The 23,192-nt window shown below is 43.7% G+C and overlaps 1 protein-coding gene across 1 annotated transcript in view; it reads left to right on the forward strand.

Annotated features, from left to right (window-relative positions):
- Positions 1–8,651: 8,651 nt before the first annotated feature.
- SLC25A43 (solute carrier family 25 member 43) overlaps positions 8,652–23,192 on the forward strand; it is a gene marked incomplete at its 5' end in the record, with an annotated part of 36,502 nt that continues 21,961 nt past the window's right edge. Inside the window, 3 exons of the mRNA XM_081080972.1 lie at positions 8,652–8,926; positions 16,863–17,104; positions 20,514–20,686. Coding sequence (XP_080937098.1) covers positions 8,652–8,926; positions 16,863–17,104; positions 20,514–20,686 — 690 coding nt within the window. The remainder of the gene's footprint in view (positions 8,927–16,862; positions 17,105–20,513; positions 20,687–23,192) is intronic.

The raw sequence follows: 23,192 nt of genomic DNA on the forward strand, positions 1-23,192 counted from the left end.
AGAAAAACAGTATGGGGCCTTGTATCTTGAAGGTCCCTGTACATCAATACATTTATATGACATTCTCAAAAAGCAAAACTATAGGGACAGAGAACAGATCAGTGGTTGCCAAGGGCTGGGGGTGGGGGAAGGCCTTGACTACAAAGGGGCAGCACATGAGAATTCTGAGGGCTGGTGAAGCAGTTTTGTATTCGGATTGTGGTGGTAATAGTCACACAGATCTAGTGTTAAAACTCCTAGATTACAAGGTAATTATACCAGACATAAATTGCCAAAAGAATAGAGGTGAAGTGATTAAAACATGAAGTTTAGTCTTAGGTCTTCAGATAGGCATCAGAAAATTTTTTAAATATATTTTTATTGGTTTCAAAGAGGAAGGGAGAGAGAGAGAGAAACAGAAACATTAATGATGAGAGAACTATTGATCGGCCACCTCTTGCACGCCCCTCACTGGGAACCGAGCCTATAATCCAGGCAAGTGCCCTAACCTGGAATTGAACCATGACCTCCTGGTTCATAGATTGATGCTCAACCTCTGAGCCATGCCGGCTGGGTGGTATCAGAAATTTATCATTCCATCATCTGAACCATCTCTTAATGTAAAAATATCAATGGCAAAGAAACTAAAAATATCATGTGACTCCCATGAAAAACCATTGAAATTTGTACTATCATAGCCTGATAATGGGAGCAAATTAAATTCCATTAAGTGGTATATGTATCTCTAGCATAGTTCCTGATATAGAGTAAGTATTCAATAAATATTTGTGGAATGAATGAATGAATGAATGAATGAATGAATGAAAAGGCTCACACAGCCCACACCCCAGGCATATAACTTCTTTAGTAAAAGCCTACCTTGCTCTAGCTGGTTTGGCTCAATGGATAGAGAGAGTGTCGGCCTGCGGACTGAAGGGTTCTGGGTGTGATTCCAGTCAAGAGCTCAATTCTGGTCAAGGGCACATACCTTGGTTGCAAGCTTGATCCCTGGCCCTGGTTGGTGCACATGCGGGAGGCAACTAATCAATGTGTCTCTCTCACATCGATGCTTGTCTCTCTGTCTCTACCCTTCCCTTCCACTCTTCCTAAAAATCAGTGGAATAGGATCCTTGGGTGAGGATTACAAAAAAAAAAAAAAAAAAAAAAAAAGCTTAACTTTGCCTTAAGCAAGCTTTGGTCACTGTTTCTGTGCACATACGATACGTTAACACACCTTTGAAATGCCTCCTTTCAGAATCCTCCTTCTAAATGTTTTTTGTTACTTGATTACAGAGAGAGGGAGGGAGAGGGAGAGAGGAATAGAAACATCAGTGATGAGAGAGAACCATTGATCAGCTGCCTCCTGCACGCCCCCTGCTGGGATCGAGCTTGTAACCTGAGCATGTTCCCTGACTGGGAATGGAACTGTGACCTCCTGGCAGAATCCTCCTTCTAAAATATGACCACCCTTGCCCTGACTGGTGTGCCTCACTTGGCTGGCATTGTTCCTTGCACAAAAGGGTCACTGGTTTGATTCCCAGTCAGGGCACATACCCAGATTATGAATTGGATCACGGAGATGCATGTTGAGGCAACAGATCGATGTTTCTCACATCAATGTTTCTCTCTATCTCCCCCGCTCCCTTTGTCTCTCTCTCTCTAAAAAAAAGAAAGAAAATTAAAATGTGACCACCCTCAAGAGAGCACATAATCTTAACTTCCTGTAATTCAATTCCTACCTTGCTTTCTCCTACCTTCATGTAATCTTCCTTATGGTCCCTCCTTAATTTCAAATGCAGAAAAGAAACTGGATGCTGGAGGGTGTGAGTGGCTGGGAAGAGGTCAATGGGGAAGGGGGCCGCGGGAAAGGAGGCACATGTAATATTTTAATCAATAAAGAGTAAAAAAAAAGAATGAATGAATGAAAAAGAAACTGGAAACTATAATTCTTTGGAGCATTTGAGATCTTGCTCCCCAGCGTATGTCCTCAGTTTAGTTTAAATAGACTCTTATATACAGGTTTGGGCATGTCTTACAGGGACATTTACTTGGTGTAGTACAGCAGGATTCTGAAGAAGCCCACCCAGGACCATCCCTCAGGCCTAGACCAGGTGCCAGGTACCAGCAAGGGCTCATTCTGCACCACCGGCTCCTCACTTCACATCAGGTGAATTTGAATGAGTCTTTTCTTGGAATCCTGAAGGTAGCTACTTTAGGTAGTGGTTCCTGACCTTGAGATGTAACTGGTTTTAATTTCAGCTTTTTTAAATTGGCTCAAAAGAAAAGTTAAAATTAAGATGGGAAATCCTGCTGTCGAGGCAAACAAACCCCATAACAGTCAGCCTCTCTTTAGTACTCTGGCGAGTTTTATGTACAATACATACAGAGCCTCAACTTGCTAGTATCTACAGAAATGGGGAAGTTTAACTAAAATTGATATCAGCTGACGATGGCCAAAATGGGGTGCTCTTTTGACACCTCAAAATTAATTTTTTTGGTTTGCTCAGTTGGCAAAAGCAGGCTCTAAAACTGAACTGAGTAAATGGGATGTTTACCTTGATTGGAAAATAGAAGCCTCTAAAAGGAGCACCGATAGCCTGGCCGGTGTGGCTCAGTGGCTGAGCATCGACCTATGAACCAGGAGATCTCAGTTCTATTCTGGTCAGGGCACATGCCCGGTTCCCAGCTCAATCCTCAGTAGGGGGCGTGCAGGAGGTACCCCATCAATGTTTCTATCTCTTCCTCTCCCTTCATCTCTCTGAAAATCATTAAAAACATGTTTCTTAAAAATAAGTTTAAAGAAACACAGATAAACTTTCTTCCTTTGAGAAAGTTAATAAAATTTTAAAGACTGTCTTTGAGCCCTCAAATAAAAATCTCTTATCTTCAGGAAGTTAATAAGAAACTTTTAGAGACTGTCTCTGAATTAAAGAAAGCTTCCAAAACTGCTCAATGCCACACCCCACTTCCCCCCCTTTCTCCAAACACCCCACTACTTTCTGAGCTCCCTTTTTTTTTAAATATATTTTATTGATTTTTTTACAGAGAGGAAGGGAGAGAGATAGAGAGCTAGAAACATCGATGAGAGAGAAACATCGATCAGCTGCCTCCTGCACATCTCCCACTGGGGACATGCCTGCAACCCAGGCACATGCCCCCGACCGGAATCGAACCCGGGACCCCTCAGTCCGCAGGCCGACGCTCCATCCACTGAGCCAAACCGGTGTCAGCTGAGCTCCCTTTTTTTAACTTGCCCTCCCTTTCTCCTCTTTTCTCCTCTCCACCAACCCCCTATACACTTAGGGGAAACTAAGAATTGAAAGCCAGACCAGGATAGGCTAGAAAAACCAGAAATTCTGGCAGCTGCCTTTTGAGATGAGCCAGTCCCAGCACAGGGGGAACAAGCAATAATTTACTCTCCTTGAACTAAAGCAGAATTAAGGGATCTAACTAAATATTTTACCAATCCTCTCCAAGACCCTGTTCAGTTGGTAAAGACATTTTAATTGTTAGAATACATGATTTTGGCTATTCTGACCTATTCCATCTAATGTACCTATTGATTTCTCAGAGCAAAGCAGCAGAATGGCTAGGTAAGTTCTGCTGGGAAACTCCTATAGAGGAACTTTTAAAACAAAGAAAAATAGACCAAGAAAAATGCAGGGAATTAGCCCACCAGCTTCACCAAGACATCCCTGAGATTTTCCCCTGGAAAATAAACTGGATAAAAATCTAGTAATGTAGACAAAAACCTGATGAAACCATACTAGCTTTCTTTGAGCATTTTGAAATTTTTTTCAAACAATATTCAAGATTGTCTCCAGACAGTTTTTAGAATCATCAAAATGATATAATGCTCAATTCAGCATTTCTGGAAGGATTAGATGAGGAGCTTGTAATTCTGATTAAATAACATGAATTAAACTGGGCAGCAACACAGGCCAATAAACTAGCAACTCTGGCCGATCAATTATTTAAATTGGAAGAAACAGATAAAGCTACTAAAATTATGAATTTACGGTTATTCTCTAAAGCATTTATTTCAGTCTGTTGAGATTTTGCTTCCAGGTAGTATCTTCTTTTTGGCTCAGATAAACTCTTATAAAAATTTTCTACAGGTTTAGATGTTTCTCACGTCGACACTCCAATTGTTGAGAGTAGAACAAGGTTTCTGTAATTAGAGCAAGTCCTGTCAACCTAAACCTTGCAACACCTTTTAGAAAAGGTTCCTTTATCATGTGTATCATTAAATAAATGTAGAGCATAACCATACAAGCCTAAAAGCAATTGTGTACCTGGGATGTCTTATATTAACAGACTGCTGTCTGCCCCTTTCCTTTCTATTCTTGTTATTGATATTGGTTCTAATCTCTCTGCCCTGGTTTATGCCATAAAAACCACAGTTCAGGGCATCAACCACTCCTCCTCACATCACCATGGAACAATACTACCCACCATACATCCATAAGTGGCTAAAAATAATTTGGCCTTGGGTTATGTGATATATAACAAAGACACTGGGCAAGTGACCAATTCTAAATTCAACTTGATGTCACACTCTTGGTAATGCTAAGTATACCATATCCTACCAAGCCAACCTTACAAGATCCCGATTCATATAAAACACATTTCCAACCCCATTAATTTGCTATATACTCTTATGAAACATGACTTGTTTTTTTATATTTTTATTGATTTCAGAGAGGAAGAGAAATGGAGATGTAGAAACATCAATGCTGAGAGAGAATCATTGATCGGATGCTTCCTGCACACCCCCTACTGGGATTGAGCCCACAACCTGGGCATGTGACCATGACCAGAATTGAACCTGGGACTCTTCAGTTTGAAGGTTGATGCTCTATCCACTGAGCCAAACTGGCTAGGGCAAATATGACTTATTTTTAATTTATATATAAACACCTTTTTAGAAATATATTCATATCCTGTTATTAAATCACCAATAAACCAATATTAAATTTCTGGATTAATTTCTTCCAAAAAGGAAAGCTAAAGAGACAGGGAAAATTCTCAATTTTAAAAAATTTATCAAAATCTGTCTTGGATTCTTGCCAATTTATTCTTACCCTTTATTTCCCTCTATTGTCCTCTTAGCTAAGAGAACCATTGAAAATGTTTTTACTCGTTACACTCTGCAGTCAGGTGGATGTGTAGTGTAGCTGATAGTGGATGTTGCCACAAAACTGGCCTAGATGTGAATCCTAACTGCCTATAGTAGCTGTGTGACCTTGATCAAGTCATTCTCTTAGTTTCCGCCTCTCTAAAAAATAGCTAATCATAGTTAACACATATATAGTGCTTACCATACAAATAATTCTTGTAACACCCCCTAGAGCAGTGGTTCTCAACCTTCCTAATGCCGCGACCCTTTAATACAGTTCCTCATGTTGTGGTGACCCCCAATTTCATTGTTACAAATTGAACATAATTAAAGCATAGTGATTAATCACAAAAACAATATGTAATTATATATGTGTTTTCCGATGGTCTTAGGCGACCCCTGTGAAAGGGTCATTTGACCCCCAAAGGGGTCGCGACCCACAGGTTGAGAACCACTGCCCTAGAGGAAGAAACTGTCAGGATTGGGGAACCTTTTCTCTGCCAAGGGTTATTTGGATATTTATAACATCATTGGGGGGGTGGGGGCATACAAAATTATCAACTTAAAATGTAGCTTCCTAGCTCTAGCCAGTTTTTCTCAGTGGTTCGAGCATCGGCCTGTGGACTGAAGGGTCCCGGGTTGGATTCTGGTCAAGGGCACATGCTCAAGTGTGGCCTCACTCCCCAGTGTAGGGCATGCAGGAGGCAGCCGTTCAATGCTTCTCTCTCATCATTGATGTTTCTATCTCTCCCTCTTTTTTGCTCTCTAAAATCAATAAAAAATATATTACAAAAATAAAAATAGAAAAATTAGCCTGCTAGACAATAGGGTAGTGAAAGCCTGCGGCAGAGGGTGGGGGCAGGCTGAAGGGGGGTCAATGGAGGAAAAAAGGGAACATATGTAATACTTTCAACAATAAAGATTTTTTAAAAAATTAGCCTGCTAAAGGACCTAAATAGACACTTCTCCAAAGTGGACATACAGAAGGCCACAAGATATATTAAAAAATTCTCAAAGTCACTAATCATTCGTGTGAGTGTTCCCCATGTCCTGAGTGATTCAGGGTTCAGGATCTGGAGGAGGGGCCTCACGCAAATGAAAGAGACGAGACAAGAAATAATAATTTGGAAATATTGGGGGCCAGGAAGGCAAGCCCAATGTAAGAGAAAGGACTTCCACTGGTGCTCAGGCCTCCGCAGCCTTTTATTCAACTTTGGATACACATCTAGCTCTTAGTCAGGCAGGTAATTGTGGTAACAGACAATCTTAAAGGTCAGTAAATATTAGAAGGATTTACTCTGAGACTATTTGATTAGGAAATAGCTTGAGCCCCCACTATCTGGACTAGACAATCAGTGCATAACTCTAGCCCTTGCCATGGGTTCAAGGTTCACCAGCGTTCCCGGATCCTTGTTTGCACTTCTCTGCTAGTGAAGACAAAGAGTGGCTTCCTGCAATCCAAGAGATGCAAATTAAAACAACAATGAGGTATCACCTCACACCTGTCAGAATGACTATCATCAATAAATCAACAAATGACAAGTGCTGGAGAGGATGTGGAGAAAAAGGAACCCTTCTGCACTGCTGGTGGAAATGCAGACTGGTGCAGCCACTATGGAAAATAGTATGAAGTTTCCTCAAAAAATTAAAAACGTAATTGCCATTTGACCCAGTGATACCACTTCTAGGAATATATCCTAAGAAACCTGAAACACCAATCAGAAAGAATATATGCACTCCTGTGTTAATAGCAGTGCAATTTACAATAGCTAAGATTTGGAAACAGCCCAAGTGCTCATCAGCAGATGAGTGGATTAAAAAATTGTGGGATATTTACACCATGGAATACTATGCATCGGTAAAAATGAAGGAACCCTTACCATTTGCAACAGCATGGATGGACCTGCAGAGTATTATGCTAAGCGAAATAAGCCAGTCAGAGAAAGATAAGTATCACATAATCTCATTCATATGTGGAATCTAAGTAACAAAATAAACTGGTGAACAAGATAGATCCAGAGACAGAGAAGCATGAAACAGGCTGACCAATTTCAGATGGAAGGCGGAGGTGGGAATGGGGTGGGGAGAGATTAACTGGGAACATATATTGAAATATGTATAGCCCACGGACAGACAATACTGTGGTGAAAGCCTGGGAGGATAGCGTGTGGGATGGAGTGGGTCAATGGGGAAAAAAAACAAAGGGGACATCTGTAATACTTTCGAAAATAAAGATAAATTTAAAAAATTAACCTGCTATAATTTGGCCAAACATTTAATTAACTCAACCCTAATGCCTTGGCAGGGCCAGACTAAATGATTTCATGAGCCAAATGTTCCCCACCCCTGCAAGCAACTGAGGCACAGAGAGGAAAATTGACTTCCCCAAGGGCACACGGCTGGTAACCTGAAGAGCCAAAATTGTAATGCGGTTTCCAGAGTCCAGGTTCTAACCACCACACGTACAGCCTCTCCAAATGAGGGCAATAAATGAGACTGTACTTACTAAGGGCTGTTATGAGGATTAATGACATAATGTATGTAAAGCCCAATATATGACAAGTGTCTGATAGGTAGCAGTGTGTGTGTTATAGATTTTTCCTTCTGCACTTAGAAATCTGCATGGCTTTGTCTTGGGATAGAAAAATAAAAGAGGTTGGAGGAAAAAGAACAGAAGCCAGGGGAGAAAGGGGTGAGGTAGAATATGGAAGAGGAGTAGTGGGGTTGTGGGGTAGGAAGAAACTTTCCTCTACCTTTCTAGTTCCTTCAGCTGGTCTAATATTAAATAGACATGAGACAAACTAACAAGAGACAATAAATTTAATTACATATGTATTTATGGGGACCTCACATGCATGAGAGGTTCAGAGACAGAAAGGAAAAATGAGGTATATATGGCATTCCAAGCTAAGGATGAGTAAAGTGCCTTGGGGCTTTAGTGGAGAGAAAGGTCATTCCCAGGCTGATAAGAGGAGCAGGTATTGGGTAATTAGAAGTTTGCCCTGCCTTATAGATAGATCATAAAAAGTCATTTCTGATGATAAGTCTTTTTATGTGCAAGGGCCCTAATTTAAATTCTTTAAAGGAGAGGTAAAGGTTTATCATGAACCTGCAGGGTCTCTGTTGTTCCTTTTAGCTCAAAATAGTCTGCATACCACAGAGGCACATCTTAGGGTGACTGGTTCTGAATCCTTACAGGGTAAACAAGAAGAGAGGCAACCCTGAATACTTAGGAAACAAGAGTCTAACTGGCTGGGCCTGGAGAGAACACGGTGACTCTTTCTCAACAGCAAACAGAAACTTGCCAACTGCAGAGCAGATGGCAAATCCGAGAGGCTTCCGACTCCGGAGGCCTCCTCCGCCCCACCCACCCCATCCACCCCACCCCTGAAGCCGCCAGGGCGGGACCGGCTTCCCGGCCCGCCGCGCGTCCGTCCCCCTTCGGGCGGGCCATGCCCGCCCCCTCCGCCGAGAGCCCGGGAACCCGGGAACCCCAGGCCCGAGACACTTGGTGTCCCGGAGTCCCGGGCCGGGGCTCGGCTGGTGGGGCGCGATGGCGACATGGCGACGTGACGTCCGGTTGACTGGAAGCCAGCGGCTGCTGTGCGCGGGGCTGGCGGGCGTGCTCAGCTTGAGCCTCACCGCGCCGCTGGAGCTCGCCACCGTGCTAGCCCAGGTCGGCGTGGTGCGGGGTCACGGCCGGGGGCCCTGGGCCGCGGGGCTTGGCGTGTGGCGAGCCGAGGGGCCCCGGGCTCTGTGGAAGGGGAACGCGGTGGCGTGCCTGCGCCTCTTCCCTTACAGCGCCGTGCAACTCACTGCCTACCGCAAGTAAGGGCCGGGCGAGCGGGCGGGCGGGGCCAGGAGGAGGGATCGCTGGGGTTCCCGGGGTCAGGGCCCTGCCGTGGGCACCAGCCCCTTTCCTGATCGCGTGGGAGCCCCTCGGAGCAGTTTGGCGAAAAGGTGACAACTAGGGCCCAAAGCGCAATCCCCACGTTTGTCACGTGCTCTTGGGATTCCTGCCCTTCCAGGTGCGGTTTTGTGGGGGCAGCACTGGCCCAGAGAGGCTCAACGGGTTGGATGGGTGAGGAGGTGGAATGGGAAAAAAGGAGATTTGGAGGACGGAGTGAAGAGATCTCCACAGATGGCTCCTAACCATTCCCACCGTCCACCAACTTGGAAACTGCTTTGGCTAGCCTAGGAGAGACCCGTTGGAAGGCCTGTGTATGCAACTGTGTGTGACCAAAGCCCACAGAAGAAAGTGTTTGAGAGGGGCAGAGGGCTCAATCCAGTGCCACAAAAAGGCCACAGATTTCTACACACATGCACATAAATGAAGCCTGCCTTTAGGGTCCAGCAGAGGCCAGAGCTTCTCCTCAGGCTCACTGGCCTCATTCTCTGCTAAGGCTTCAGGCTTACCTCAACAGCTGCTTCTTAGGAAAGGATGAGGCCAGATGAGTCTTAAAGCTTCCTCAGAGCTCAAAGATGTTTTCCTTTAAGCTGGAAACAAAGCCTAAAATAATGAAATGGTAAGTGATGGAATTTCAAGTAGAGGGGATATTCCTATATTAGGAAGGAGAATACAGTGCCAGCTCTGAAGACTGACCTGGGATCTGAATTAGACAAACAGCCCACAGTCTTGACCACATTGTTCAGCCTTGGAGGCTAATAGTCAAAGAATTTTGCCTTTGACTCTGGGAGGGGAACACAGTGCTGTAAGGGTAGAGGCGCAGGCATGCCACCTTGTTCCCCTTCCAGAGCTGGAAGGCTCACCTGGCAGCTGACAAGCAAGATGTAATACTAGTGTACACTGTGAAATTATTACCTCAATCAGCCTTATCACGGAGTCCTCCAGGCCAGGGCTCATTTCACCGAAGCCTGGGAGTAGAGTTACCTTGTCTTCCTCTGGGAAGGGAAGGTAGTGAGAGCACCAGGCGTTTCTGTCAAGGCTCTCTTTCCTCCCCAGCACTCCATTGCCCTCAGTAACTTCTGGCCTAAAGTCTGTAAACAGCTGAGTTTTAATGGCTCATCTTCTCCCCACTTCACTTTCTCCTCCACAAAGCAAACCCAGGGGAGAAAGGCAGACCTTCAAAGGCTGGTTTAAGTATTGTGGCTTTTCTGCTAACCACCTAGTACAGTGGTCGGCAAACTGCGGCTCGTGAGCCACATGCGGCTCTTTGGCCCCTTGAATGTGGCTCTTCCTAAGCCTTAGGAGTACCCTAATTAAGCTAATAACAATGTACCTACCTATATAGTTTAAGTTTAAAAAATTTGGCTCTCAAAAGAAATTTCAATCGTTGTACTGTTGATATTTGGCTCTGTTGACTAATGAGTTTGCCGACCACTGGCCTAGTATATATACATCATTTGATTTTTAAAAGTTTTACTGAGATGTCATTGACACAAAAATTGTTTATATTTAAAGTGTACAACTTGATATTTTATATACACTGTGAAATTATTACCTCAGTCGTGCTAATTAACATATATCACCTCTATAGAGTTATTTTATGTGTGTGTGTATACATGCATGTGTACATCATTGATTTTTTTTTAAAATTCCTGCCTCCTTCCCTGTAAGGTCCATAACATGAGAAATATGCCCATTTTACAGATGCAGAATTGTACTCAGACTGGCCATACCATTCGTCAATGACGACTGGGCTTTCTAACTTCAAATCTCATATTCTACTACATCATGCTGCCTTTCTCTCTGTCTTTATTTCACATTAATTTAACAAGTCTTCATTAAGTACTCATCATGTGCATTAATACTGGGAATGAGGCAAGGATGAAAGGGGCATGGTCCCTGTGCCCCAGAACTGAAAAGTAATAGAAGAATAAGAGTAGTGTGTCCATAGCGTGTGATTGCCATGGTTGAAGTGCTACAGAAGGAAAGACTTCCAGTGATGGATGAGGAGGAATAGATGTGAAGACTTCACAGAGGAGAAAAACCATCTGAGTTTGGTCTTACGAGAATGAGTAGGAGTTTGCTGGGCAAAGATGGGGCGAAAGATATTGCAGGTAATGTCATGAGCAAAAGTGCAGGGGTGGGAAGGCATGTAGCATGACTGGAGCATAAGGTGTGTCTACAGCAGTAATGGGAAATACAACCAGAAAAGCAGGTTAGAATCAGATGTTGGAGGGTCGGGTTAAGGAGTATGGACTTTACTTGGTATGCAAGAGTAGCTGTGGGAGTTTTTTGAGGGGAAAGTGCTCTGATTAAAGCAATTCAGGAATAATTGTCACCTGGAAGCAGGGTAGGATGACTAGAGAGGAGGAAGACTGGAGAGGGGTGGCAGGACCAGTTAGGAACCTATTGCACTATTCCTTGTGACAGTTGAGGGCACCTGAAATAGACTGGTGACAGTGGGAGTAAAGAAGATTTGATGTGTGGGAGAGGAAGAAGAGATAGTTATCGAGCTAGGTTTGCTAATATTTTTTTCCCTTGCAAGATTTTCTTGGCTGGCGAGAGGACAATGGGGTGGGGGCGGGGGGAGGGCAGGGGACAAAGAAAATATTATTTTCTTTCTTGAAACTAGAAGGTAGTATTTCAGCGAATGACAAGGCATAGGTAGAAAGCAAAATAGTTGATTAATCATGGTGCCATCCTTCCTACATAAAGAAGATACTTTTGCTCCATCATTATACTGATTCATCTCTACTCTTTCCTGACCATGAATTTGTAAAATAGTTGACTGGGGGTAAAGCTTATGATCATGGATTTCAGCAAAACAAACATCCCAAATGTTCAGAGAATGGGGTGGTTAAATAATTTGTCCACACACACAATTAATGACAGACCTGGAGCTTGAAACCAGGTCTTCTGGCTTCACAGTCCAGGACTCTGCCCACCATTGTGATGCTGAAATGTCTACTTGCTTGGGTTAATGATCAAAAGAGTCTGCTCAGGAGTATCTATTAGGAGCTAGGGACTTGTAATAAATAAATAAAACCTAACACAAAAGATGGCTTGCAAATACATCAAATAGTAGACCCTCATCCAACTTTACACCACAACTACTTGTCTAGCTGTATAAGCATTGGTTTGGATCTCTACAGCTCTGAAATTGTTCATAACCAACACCAACTCCTTATTGTATAATGACTTCATGAGCTTGTGTTTGGCTGCTAACCTGTATTAGGTCAAAGTGTTAGCAGTTCTAACTACATATATCCAGGGTGTGTGTAATATTTGTGTAGCTGAAAAGAAGGGGTTACTGCTGTTCACCAGCTTGTGGGGGTGGGGGAGAGAAGAACATAAAGGGGAACACTGGTGCCCTGGCCAATCAGACAAGATCTTAAGATGTGGGAACCAGGATGACATTATCGATGACCTCTTAGGGTTGCCTGCCTTGACTCTGTGATTCCAAGGGGAACCATTAGTGGTCATTGTCTCCATGTCAGATGGTCAAAGTTTGAGAAGAAGGGACTTCCTTTGGTTTTTACTTTTTAAAATATTTTTTATATATATATTTTATTGATTTTTTACAGAGAGGAAGGGAGAGAGATAGAAACATCAATGAGAGAGAAACATCGATCAGCTGCCTCCTGCACATCTCCTACTGGGAATGTGCCCGCAACCAAGGTACATGCCCTTGACCGGAATCGAACCTGGGACCTTTCAGTCCGCAGGCCGACGCTCTATCCAAACCGGTTTTGGCTTAAAATATTTTTTATTGATTTCAGAGAGGAAGGGAGAGGGAAAGAGAGAGAAACATCAATGATGAGAGAGAATCATGGATCAGCTGCCTCCAGCATGCCCCCTACTGGGGGTCGAGCCCACAAGCCGGGCATTTGCCTGACTGGGAATCTAACCGTGACCTCCTGGTTCATGGGTCGATGCTCAACCACTGAGCCATGCCAGCCAGGCTGGGGGTTTTTTCTTTTCATTTTGTGTATTTGATAGTAAGACATGACTTTATAAGGCAATCTGATATAAGACAGGGTTCTTATTCCTAGTTCATCAAGTCATTCAGTCAACCAAAAGCTTATTTCCTCTCCTGTTACCCTTATCAGTTGTTTTTTCAGCAGGACTGTTGAACTTTCTTGTAATCTATGCTGAGTGTTAGCACAGTGTCTGTCACGTAGATATTTAATAAATGGGTAATGGATTAATTAATGCCATGGAAATGGCCAAGTGGGATAGAGAATAAGGACAAGGCAATGAGAATGAATTGTGTTTCCTTTGGCATTTCGAACTCCATCTTCAGATTGTTCCAATTTGCTGCGGCCCACTCCTCCAGTCAAGCATTTTCATTTCCTCAATCTCCCCTTCCCCTTCTAAGGTCCCCCCCCCACCCCAACTGGACTGGCCAGAGGACAGAGGAGTAAGAAACAAGGAAGCGTGGCCCAGCTGGTGTGGCTCAGTGGTTGAGCATTGTCCCAAGCACCAAAAGGTCACTGGCTCGATTCCTGGTCATGGCACATGCCCAGGTTGTGGGCTTCATCCTCAGTAGGGTGTGCGCAGGAGGCAGCCTATTGATGTCTCTCTCATCAATGTTTCTATCTATCTCTCCCTTTCCCTTCCTCTCTCTCTCTAAAATAAATAAAAACATTTAAACAGAAGAAACAAGGAAGTGTGCAGGGAGTGAAACTGAGGTAAATGGTCCATTGGTGATTGCCAGATTTAGTTACCTGCATCTTTAAAAGGTAGCTGGCTAACTCAGCTGACTGTTTCAGGTGGTGCAGTTAAAGTACATTAACAAAATGAAGTCAAGATTTTCCTACAGCTTGAAGGAGATGTTTGTTTTATCAATGAGTGTTTACTTGGGAGCAAGGAGCCATCTTAGAACCCCTTAAATAACTGCACCTAAACACCCACTCATCTTATTTAGGGCCCTGGTTTTCTGCCAAACTGGAGGAGCAGGAAAGGCACCACTTCATTGGAAATTTGAAAGCCAAAGCACTAGGGATGTTCTACAATACATTTATTTTATCCTAGCTCTGTTCACTTTTCTTTTTTTTTTTCTTAAATATATTTTATTGATTTTTTACAGAGAGGAAGGGAGAGAGATAGAGAGTTAGAAACATCAATGAGAGAGAAACATAGATCAGCTGCCTCCTGCACATCTCCTACTGGGGATATGCCCGCAACCCAGGTACATGCCCTTGACCGGAATCGAACCTGGGACCTTTCAGTCCACAGGCTGACGGTCTATCCACTGAGCCAAACCGGTTTCGGCTGTTCACTTTTCTTTTATTTAAACCCTTACTATCTCTCTCCCTCTCTCCCTCCCCACTGTGGCAGAAATCTTTCCCCCCCTAATTTTCAAGACCTTTATTATTTTATCCTGATCAGCAAGATGGAGTGAAATTCCTTTGTTCTTGACCAAGAAACATGTGTCATATAAAAGTCCCCTTATAACAACTTCTGCTGAATAGGCCCTCGTGCCTGGGGATGTGCTCCTTCCAAAAAGAGGAACTGTAACAAAATGGCTTTCTATTTTGCATTTGGAAAAGCCCACCCAAAGCCATTTTTTACTGCATTGTAAAACTGCAGAGAAACACAAAACATAATCTAGCAAATACCCACATCCAGAATTGACATCGTGGTAGTATAAAAGATACCTCAATTTTTTTTAATATAGAAAATAAAATGTTATAGATCAAGCTACAGTCCTCTTCACTCTCTTTCCCAGTTCATCCCCTCTTCCACTTTCCCAAAGGTCTATTTTATAGTTTTTATATGTATCTATATCTCTCCATGAATAATATAAGGTATGATTTTGTGGATGTGTTTCTTAATTTAAATGGATCATTGTCGCCCTAGCTCAGTGGTCAGCAAACTGCGGCTTGCAAGCCACATGCGGCTCTTTGGCCCCTTGAGTGTGGCTCTTCCACAAAATACCGACTTTTGCGCGTGGGCCACGAAGTTTCAATCGCACTGTACGTTCGCGCCCACGCATGGTACTTTGTGGAAGAGCCACACTCAAGGGGCCAAAGAGCCGCATGTGGCTCGTGAGTCGCAGTTTGCCGACCACTGCCCTAGCTGGTTTTGCTCAGTGGCTAGAGCGTCACCCTATGGACTGAAGGGTCCCGGGTTCGATTCCAATCAAGGGCACATGCCTGGTTTTCGGGCTCGATCCCCAGTAGGGGGTGTGCAGGAGGCAGCTGGTCAATGATTCTCTCATCATTGATGTTTCTATCTCTCTATCCCTCTCCCTTCCTCTCTGAAATCAATAAAAATATATTTAAGAAAAAATAAAATAGATCATTGTCATAGATTATAAGTCATTCCGCAACTTGCTTTTTTCACTAATTTTATGATGTGTTTATGTTATTACATAGTTCTAAGCTCATTCATTTAAACTATAGTGTCCATTTTATAGTGGTTTGACTTTTTCACACTTACTAACAATGATATATGTGTGTTCATATGTACATGTACAAGAATTTCTCTAAGATATGCACCTAGATATGGAATTGCTGGAGTGAAAGTAGGCAGCTTTTTTTTTACTAGATACCACAAAGTGGCCATACCTATTTACACTTCCACAAGCAGTGAATGAGAGGTCCTGTTTCCACTCATCCTCACCATCACTTAATATTATAAGACTTTTTAATCCTTACCAATCTGCTAGGTGAGAAATTGTATCTTGTTATTGTTTTTATTTCCCTGACAATTAGTGGGGTGCTGCTTCTCTTATAATTAAGCTAATATGTTTTTTAAACTTAATTTCTGGGGGTGTTCAAAGTCATCATTTTAAGCGATTTCATTTCTTTTAAGTTTCAACAGAAGCAAAGTAATACATTACAATTTGATATTTACCAAGTACTTCTGCAAATTTACACCCCACAGGCAAGCCAGAGTTGACAGTTATGTGGATAAACAACGGAAATTCTTAAAGTGAAATGGGAAGGACTTAAGTTAGCTATAAATAAGAGAGTTGGGCATCTTTTCCCTATAGCTAACTAGAATTATCCTATATAATAAAAGCCTAATATAAGTGTCCAGTCGTCCAGTTGGCCATTCACCCAATCAAAGCGTAATATGCTAATGATATGCTAAAGCCACTCAACTGCTTGCTATGGCATGCACTGACCACCAGGGGGCAGACACTCGGACCAGTAGGTTAGCTTGCTGCTGGGGTCCAGCCGATCAGGACTGAGCAAGACAGGCCAGACATGCCCTGGAGCCTTCCCGGCTGGCCAACCTCCCACGTACCTCCCCAGCCTGATTGTGCACTGGTGGGGTCCCTTGGCCTGGCCTGCACCCTCTCGCAATCTGGGACCCCTCGGTTTCGGCCCAATGGCAGAACGACTGGTTGCTATGACATGCACTGACCACCAGGGGGAAGACACTCAACACAGGAGCTGCCCCCTGGTGGTCTGTGCTCTCCCACAAGGGGAGTGCTTCCCAGCCAGAACCCAGTGCAACGGTGGTGGTAGTGGTGGTGGTGGTGGCGGCGGTGGAGGGGGAGGGGGGGACCTCTCCTGCCTCTGCAGCAGCACTAAGGATGTCCAACTGCTGGCTTAAGCTTGCTCCCTGTCAGTCGGAAATCCCCCAAGGGCTCCCAGACTGCGAGAGGGTGCAGGACAGGCTGAAGGACCCCCCCTCCCCCCTGACTGCACAAATTTCATGCACCAGGCCTCTAGTATAAATATAGTAGAGCTGAATGTGTTAGTCATTAATCCTAATTCATTAATATGGTAGTTTTCACTTTGTAAAGCATTTCCAAATGCTGGAAGATGTGAGAGTAATGTAGAACACTCTAGCACAGTCTATAGCTGATTCCCTTGTCCTTCATCCTCTGTTTCCTCCCAGGTTTGTCGTACTCTTCATGGATGACCTGGGCCATATATCCCAGTGGAGTGCCATCATGGCTGGAAGTCTTGCAGGCATGGTTTCCACCATTGTAACGTATCCTACAGACCTCATCAAAACGCGCTTGATTGTGCAGAATATGCTGGAACCATCTTATAGGGGGATCCTCCATGCTTTTTCTACTGTTTATCAACAGGAAGGATTCCTGGCCCTTTATCGAGGAGTTTCCCTTACAGTTTTAGGTAAGATGGAAATTTTTTCCTTGTCCAAGGAAAGGCTGCATTCTTTGACATATATGAATAATTGTATGCCTTTGTAACCAGTTAATACACTTTATTGAGGTCAAGGTCATATGGATAAGTCCATATAGGGCCACTTAACTTCATTCTATTCCACATCTGTATACCCCACTCCTAACTTTGACCTTTTGCATCCCAGAGAGGGGTGGATGACAGTGCATGGAGATGCCTCTGAACAAACTGATAGGAAGACAATCCCACACACTCCTCATCCAACTATGGGAAGGAGTCTCAGTGTGCATACATGCAAACATGAGCACAACCAGGGTAGCAGTTGTAGCTTCTGTGGTCTTTGGAGCCTGTGCCAGGACTACACACACACAGGTCACCGGGATCCCCAATGGCCAATACAGCAGACTTTTGCTCTTTGTCTGACCTTTGTTGCAACATTTGATGAGATTGATTACACCTCCTTCTGGAAACTTGGCTTCTAGGACCCCACTGTTTCCTGGATGTCTTTCTTATGTCTCTGGCAGCTTTCTTGTCTGACTCATCTGGCTCATCTGACACTGCTAGCCCCCTACATATCGCTATTCCCCCAGCTCCTTCCTTAACGTTTCCTTCACCCTCCATACCCTCCCTAGGTGGCCTCATCTAAGCTAGTAGCTTGAACAGTATCATTATACTCTAATGACCCCTGATATAATCTCTATAGTAACATTTATTGGTGCTTACTATGTGCCAGGCAGTGAGTTAAATGCTGTACATACAGATTCTCATTTAAGCCTCATTTTACAGATGAGGAAATAGATGCTTAGGGAAGCTAAGTTACCTGCCATGGTCACATGGATAGAAAGTGAAGGAATTTAGCAATATAACCCAGAGCCCTCACTCTTAACCACTGGCTGCTACCAATTCCCAGTGGCAGTATGAATACCTGCTATTGGACACCCTCACCTGATGCTCCCTTGGCACATCAAACTCGTTAGTCTCACACCTGCTCTCCTCCTGTGTCCCCTAATAAGACCTTTCTTTCACCCAGTGGCCTGAGACAGAAGAAACCTAGACTCACTTCAACTCTACCTCTCACTCCACTCTTGCTTTAGTCACCAAGTACTTTTGAAATGACCTCTTTGAACTCTCAAATCTATCCCTTCTCCATCTCCATCTCCTCTGCCCTAGGTTGCACTCTCATCACCATATTTCCCATAGACACAAGAAGCACCTCTTATCTGCTCCCAGTCTTGGTTCTCTCCCACCCCAGTTTGCCCTGTGCACTGCAGCCAGGGTGTGGTGATCTCTCTAAATGCAAAATGATCATTTCACCACCCTCACTCCACTGCCCTCCTCAAAAGTCTTCACTGCCTCCTGAACTACAGAGGAAAACCCCAATTCTTTATAGCCTACCAGATCCTTCAGAACAGCTCGTCTAACCTCCTCTCCTGTCACACCTCCACTTGCACTGATGCTCCAGCCATACAGAAATACTTGCATTTCCTGGAAACATTTTTCCCTTTGTACATGCTGTTCCCTCTGCCTACAATTCCTGTCTACTCTATGTCTGATGAACTCCTATTCATTCCTCAAGACCCAGTTGAAAAGTTCTATCTTCTGTGAAATCCTTCTTGATTCCCCCAGGCAAAATTAACTCCTCTCCTTGTGTACCTAATGCATTTTGTATAGCCCTCCCAGCTCCAGCCCTGCCCTTATGGCATCTATGAGCTGTCTCACCACTAGATGGTGAGCTTCTCCAGGAATTAGCCTACTTACTCTTCTTTGTATTCCTGCACCTGGCCTAGGTCCCAGCACACCTATTTCACACATGTTTTCTGAATGAAGGTAAATGGGGGGTTGGTACATCTTTTTGAAATTTTTTTTAAATCCTCACTCAAGGATATGTTTATTGATTTTTAGAGAGGGAGAGAGAGAGAGAGAGAGAGACATTAATATGAGAGAGAAACATCAATCGGTTGCCTCCAGTACATGCCCTGACTGAGGATTGAACCCACAACCCACGGGATTCAAACCAGTGATCTTTGGTGTATGGATGATGCTCCAGCCAACTGAGCTACCCAGCCAAGGCGGGTTCACCATTTTAAATGTGTTTATTAAATATAAGTATTATATTTTTTTAAGGACAAGCAACCCCACTGTGTTATCCCCTCTTTTTTAAAAAAAAAAATATGTTTTTATTGATTTTAGAGAGAGAGAGAAACAGAAACGTTGATGAGAGAGAATCATGGATAGGCTGCCTCCTGCACGCTCCCCACTGGGGATCCAGCCCTGACCAGGAATCGAACCGTGACCTCCTGGTTCATAGGTTGACGCTCAACCACGGAGCCATGCCGGCTGGGCTATCCCCTCTTTTAAATCCCTTTTTGAGGGAGAAATTTAGTCACTCTGTAAAATTAAGATGGTTCCCAAAGTTTCTGGAAGTTTGTGAAATTGCCATCTACTGTACTCCTTGCTCACCATATTTTCCTAGGAAGGTGAGAATGCCATACAGTGCAGGGTGCCCACTGAACCCTGACATGGCCACATCATTTCCAAGGTCAAGTAACCTCCCTCTTTCCAGTTTTCACAGAATGTTTCCTTCTCAGCTGGAGACCACTCCCTCCTACCCTCCAAAAGTTGATTAAGAACAGGCACTAACTTTTTCTTATGAGAGTGATTTTCTTCCAACATTTTATTTTTTACAATTTCAAACACTCAGAAATGTTAAAAGAATTAGAAATGCACATATACCCACCATCTAGATGCTATAATTAACATTTTGCTTTATTACATATCTGTCCATCTATCCATCCTTCTAGCCATTCATCAGTTCATCTTATATATTTTTGATGATTTGCATGTAAGTTGCAAACATCAGATGCACTTCACCCCTCAACCCTTTGATACCTGTATCATAAACTAGATTAGACTTCAATATTTGTAAATGTTTTTTAAAATATGTTTTTATTGATTTTTAGAGAGAGAGGAAGGGAGAGGGATACAGATATCCATTGGCTGCCCCCCTGCATGCCCTCCCCTGGGAATCAAGCCCACAACCCAGGCATGTGTCCTGACCAGGAATCGAACCGGTGACCTCTTGGTTCACAGGTTGATGCTCAACCAACTGAGCACCACCGGCTGGGCTGTTTATTACTTTTTAAAGTAAAATTTACATACAGTAAAGTGCGCAAACCTTTTGCGAACCATGTGATGCATTTTGACAAAAGACACAACCCCTATGAAAATAGAGCACATTATCATCACCCAAGAAAGTTCCTTCCTGGTGCTTCGGTTGGAATGGTCTTAACAAGCCCAGAGGGGGTCCTGTTTATTTGCCCCGGATGCCCCACAGGCATTTAAGTTCCCAAGCTGGTGTTTGCCTAGACCTCAGCAGCCTCTTCCTGGCCTTGTTTTGCAGGTGCTCTCCCTTTCTCTGCTGGCTCTCTTCTAGTTTACATGAATCTGGAGAAAATCTGGAATGGACCCCGAGATCGCTTCTCTCTCCTCCAGAACTTTGCCAACATCTGCCTGGCTGCTGCGGTGACCCAGACCCTCTCCTTTCCCTTCGATACAGTGAAGAGGAAGATGCAGGTGAGGAGTGTTGTTGGAGCGGGGCAGTGAGGAGATTCCTTGAAGTGTTGGTGGGCTGGTAACAACAGCAGAGAACACCAACCCTGAGCAATGCCAGGATTCCAAGGGAATCATGACTGTTGACACAAATACTATGCAAACCTCCACTCCGGGCATTTCTGCTGCTAACCTCAGGGCTATTGGCTCCAGCCCAAGCTTCTATTTCTTTCACATACTCTGCTTTTTTAGGACTTTTTAGCCCTTCCAGACAAGGCCCACTTTTCTTTCCTCTCTTTCCCACAGTTGCCACCAAAGCATAGTTGACATCAAAGCAGCCTCCTAGCTCCCTCTCCCTGGGCCTCCACAGTGAGAGGAGGGCACTCTTACTTTCCTGGCCACACCTTACCTCTGTGAAACAAACTGGAAAGAAACAAAATAAGCCAGGAGCTGTTCCATAGCCAAGCTCCAATAGTCCCTTACTCCCTTGCTAAGGAAGTAACTACATTTGAAATGGGTCAGTGTCTTAGTGGGAGTCGCCCTGCGTTTTCCTAATTGTTGCCTGGGAAACTCAGATTTTCTCTATTAGCTACAGAGGCAAAAGCATGGTGGTATCCAAGGTTCCAAAGTGAGTAACTGGCTTAGCCTAGAATCAGTCAATTTTGATTGAAAATAAATCAGCGGGCCAAGTAAGGTTGGGGGTTACAAGCAAGTCTGAGGGAGGGCTCAGAATTAACAACTCTGAGGTTTTGTATGTGCCTTTAACTCAACTCCAGTCCACAGGCTTGCCTGCCTTCCTGACCTCTTCTGGGCAAATCTTTTTTTTTTAAGGCCTCAGTTCCCACAGAGAATAGGGTTCCAGGAGGTAGGAAGGCTCCTCTTCCATCCCTGATTTCTTTTTGTTTCTTTTTTGTTGTTGTTAATCCTCACCCGAGGTTATTTTTCCATTGATTTTTAGAGAGAGTGGAAGGAAGAGGGAAAGACAGAGAGAAACATCGATGTGAGAGAAACACATTGATTGGTTGCCTCCTTCACAAGCCCTGACTGGGGCCTGGGCCCGGGAGGAGCCTGCAACAGAGGTATGTGCCCTTGACTGGAATCGAACCCGGGACCCTTTGGTCTGCAGGCTGATGCTCTATCCACTGAGAAAACTGGCTAGGGTACAAATCTTGATTTATATAATTGATATATGTTCCTGAGGAGCTGCTTGCATATTAAATTGGGTTCAGTTGAATCCAGTTTTAAATATCAGTCCCAGCTGAGTTTGTTTTTCCACCTGTCTGTAACTTGTCCCTCCGAAGTCTCAGTGGCCCCCGGCTTCCCTCCATAGCTTTCTTGGCTGAGCTGGTCTCCACTTACCTCAGCACTGAAAAGCCTGAAGGTACTTATCTCAACCTATAATGAAAAGATGCCTTCAGAATAATACACATCATGATGACACCCAATTCTGCTGCTCCAGTCCATCAAACCTTTCATCTCTCTGGGTTGTGATCCTTTCCTGTCCTTTATCAAAACAAAGAAATAATTGTCACACTATTGTAATGGTAGTGTAGGTGCAAGTTTAGAGCCTGCTCACTGCATGCTTATTTGTAAACCATTATTTCTAATTTTAAAAGGAATGCATATACACTTAAAAGTGGTTAAAATGGTCAATTTTATGTTATCTGCTTTGCACAGATTATAGAAAAGTATAAAAAAACAACAATTACTTATAAGCCCAATACCTATGCAGTGTAATAATTAATAGTTTTTCTTTTATGTATATTTGTATGTGTGCGCATGTGTATGTACATGTGTGCATAAATATATATAATACATGTATATGGAACGTTTTGTTTTACAAAATTATGTTCCTACTGTATATAAAAATTAGTATCCTGCTTTTTCCACTTATTATATAATGGATATTGCCCCAGGTCATCAAATATTGAGAATATCTTTTTAAATTATCTCAATATTCCACCATATGGATGTGTCATAAATGTTTTAATATATTTTTATTGATTTCAAAAAAGAAGGGAGAGGGAGAGAGATTGAAACAACAATGAGAGAAAATCATTGATCAGCTGCCTCCTGCACACCCCTCACTAGGGACCAAGCCCGAAACCCAGGCTTGTGCCCTGACCAGGAATCGAACCATAACCTCCTGGTTCACAGGTCGACACTCAAACACTGAGCCACACCAGCCGGGTCATAAATATTTTTTAAAACAACAAAGATGTATTCTCAAAGTTCTGGAGGCTGGAAGTTTAATATCAAGGTGTTGGCAGGGCCATGCCCCTTTTGAGTGCTCTAGGGGAGAATCCTTCCTGTATTCCAGCTTCTGATAATCCTGACAGTTCCTTGGTTTGTAGCAACATAACTTCAATCTCTGCCTCCATCATGCCATAAATAACAATTTCTCGCCCTGGCCAGTGTGGCTAAGTGGTTAAGAGTGTTGGCCCATGCACCAAAGGGTCTTGGGTTCAATTCCCGGTTAAGGACACCTACCTGGGTTGCAGATTCAATCCCCGGCCCTGTGTTGGAAAAA

Source organism: Myotis nattereri, assembly GCF_964212035.1.
Source record: "Myotis nattereri genome assembly, chromosome: X".
Classification (NCBI taxonomy): Eukaryota; Metazoa; Chordata; class Mammalia; order Chiroptera; family Vespertilionidae; genus Myotis; species Myotis nattereri.